The following is a 2,680-nucleotide window of genomic DNA, read 5'->3' as shown; positions in this document are numbered from 1 at the left end:
CAGCTCTGCTGCAACTTGCATCCGCCATACAGGAGAAAATACAAAAGAGAAAAGTAGAACACATTTCAAAAGAGAAATGAATAAGCAGAAAAGAAATGAAATCTTGTCGTGCATCTAAAAACAAAATCAAAAGAGCTGCTTAATCTCAGAAGGCAACACTCCTTCATTTGATGTGCATCCTCTCTCTCTCCCCCTTTCTCTCCCTCCCTCTCTCTCTTTGCTCCCATGATGAGATGGTGGATGGTGGTGAGCGTTCAGGAGAGAGAGAGAGAGAGAGGGAGAGAGAGAGAGAGAGAGATAATGCTTTCTGAATGCACGATGAATCTAGTCATCAGGCTTACACTGACTGGGGGCCGATCGTAGCTGTGTAGCGCGCAGGGAGAGAGAGAGAGTGAGAGAGAGAGAGAGAGAAACAGCGTGCATGTGAGTGAGTGTGTGCGAAACTGTGCTCACAGGCGCTCCATCATCAACTATACCCTGCAGCCTCTCTCACTCTCCTTATCCTCCTCCTGAAGAGAGAGAGAGAGAGATAGAAAGAGAGAGAGAGAGAGAATCACGAAACACGCCAGGGAGAAGACGACAAGAAGTGGGAGGAAAAAAAGAAAAAACCTGCCGAGGCAAAGACTCTCTCCTCTCTGCACTGCTCTTTTGCTGAGCGTGAGAGGGAAGGGAGAGGAGGCAGTCAGCCGCAGAAATTAAAACAGCGCTTCTTCTTCTCGTTCGTGCTGCTTTTTTTCTGCCGTGGCTACAGCCCCACAGAGCACTGTCTCGTTGTAAAAGCGAGGAGCGCCAGAGCAGTCTCTCTCTCCACAGCACCCGGAGGAGGAGCGGATGCTAAACAACATGACGGACTGTGAAGAGGGAGAGGGGGGACCCAACAGCCAGGGTGAGTGACGAATTCTGTCATAGAGATGTGAGGGGGTGTTGTTGGGAGAGAGTGTGTGTGTGTGTGTATGTGTGTGTGTGTGTGTGTGCGTGTGTGTGTGTGTGTGTGTGCGTGTCTGCGTGCGTGCGTGTGTATGTGTGTGCAGGAGTATTATGTGTATGCGGAGGACAGTTTTGTGTCTGAAGGTTTAATGATGTGGATGGTATTGTGAGCATGTATGTGTGTGTGTGTGTGTGTGTGTGAGCATGTGTGTGTGTGTGTGTGTGTGTGTGTATGTGTATGTGTGTGTGTGTGTGTGTCTGTATGTGAGGATGTGTGGGTCGTCTGTACAGTATGTGTGTTTTCAGTGATATGCGGGGGCATACACTTGTGTGTCTGTCCGTTTGTGTGTGTGTGTGTGTGTGTGTGTGTGAGCGAGAGAGAGAGAGAGTGAGTGAGTGAGTAAGTGAGTGAGAGGCAGAGGACAGAGGAATGTATGTGTCTACACTCTTTCACTGCTGATCCTTCCTCTGGCTTACAGCGCTCAGCTGTGGCTGTTACTGCAAGGTTGCTGTGACAGGAATAATAATGGTGTTTCAGTGGAGAGGCTACGGCAGCAGATAGACCTGCTTCCTAGTGCGGCTGAGGGACCCGTCTGCTACATGGCACTGCCACTTGGCTCCGAGGCAGAATCATGTTTGGGCAGGGGGAACTCCTGGGGATGCATATGTCAACCCCTGTCTGTTTGCCAAGTATTCAACCGTTCACCGTTTCGCTCTTTCTGTTTACTGATCTATGTGGCTTTTTTTTTCTGAAGCTGAGTCAATACGGCCAGAGGACGGATGTCCCCTGGACCCCCCCCCCCCCCCGCGTCTGTGCGGGAGGTGCAGTGCAGAGATACTGCACAGTAGGTCTTTCAGATACGGCTTGAAGCGGTTGAGCCTCTGCCTGTAGATTCATGTATCCATGTCATAGGCATCTCCACTGCTCCGTGATAAAGGCTTAGAGGGAGCTGAGTGCAGCCCCCGCGGAGTGTCTGGGGAATCCTGTCTTTAGCTGCTTAGATGAAACTCCAGGGATCTACAGAATTCATTCATGCTGATGTCTCTCCCCATCAAGAATGTCATGATGAGCCATTAAACCATGGAATAAATGAGGATAGCGGTTTTGTCTGTGTGTGTGTGTGTGTGTGTGTGTGTGTGTGTGTGTGTGTGTGTGTGTGTGTGTGTGTGTGTGTGTGTGTGTGTGTGTGTGTGTGTAAGAGAGAGAGAGATACAGTGTGCAGATTAATGTGCATTTTATACTGAGATGACACTTCAGTCCATTTGAAGCCCTTTAATAGGTCGTGGGGTCCACAGCATGCAAATGCAAGCAATGCAACAAAACTCTGTGTGTGTGTGTGTGTGTGTGTGTGTGTGTGTGTGTGTGTGTGCTCTACAGGGGAGTTCTCTCTGAAATTCAACACTGCTATAAGGCAGGATTAATTATGTGCTGATAAGACAAATTAATTATGAATCACTGGGATTTCCCAACATGCAATAACCACTGCTGTTATTCATACACACATCAATTCTGCATTTGAAATCTCTACTTCTCTAAATATGTTCCAACCAACCACTGCAGTGTGAATCAATGGTGCACACAGAGTGCTTGGTGGTGATATTGTCGCTGTCCGTGGTGCTGAAATTGGGCTGCAGCTACAGTACGGTTGTTCCTGTCTGATGCACTTCATAGTACAATGTTCCCGCAATGTTTGGATCAGGTTTTGTCTATGATGCTTAAACTGGGCTTTTTGAACCCCCCCCTCTCTCTCTC

At 48.6% G+C, this 2,680-nt stretch overlaps 1 protein-coding gene across 1 annotated transcript in view; it reads left to right on the top strand.

Annotated features, from left to right (window-relative positions):
- Positions 1 to 831: 831 nt before the first annotated feature.
- The window catches only part of slc12a5b (solute carrier family 12 member 5b), a gene marked incomplete at both ends in the record, with an annotated part of 60,386 nt that continues 58,537 nt past the window's right edge, over positions 832 to 2,680 (top strand). The window contains one exon of the mRNA XM_080533711.1: positions 832 to 886. Coding sequence (XP_080389837.1) covers positions 832 to 886 — 55 coding nt within the window. The remainder of the gene's footprint in view (positions 887 to 2,680) is intronic.

This window comes from Nansenia antarctica (genome assembly GCF_963989245.1).
Source record: "Nansenia antarctica genome assembly, chromosome: 6".
NCBI classification, from domain to species: Eukaryota; Metazoa; Chordata; class Actinopteri; order Argentiniformes; family Microstomatidae; genus Nansenia; species Nansenia antarctica.
Note: the sequence above shows the minus strand (reverse complement) of the source record. Positions and strands in the feature narration are given on the sequence as shown.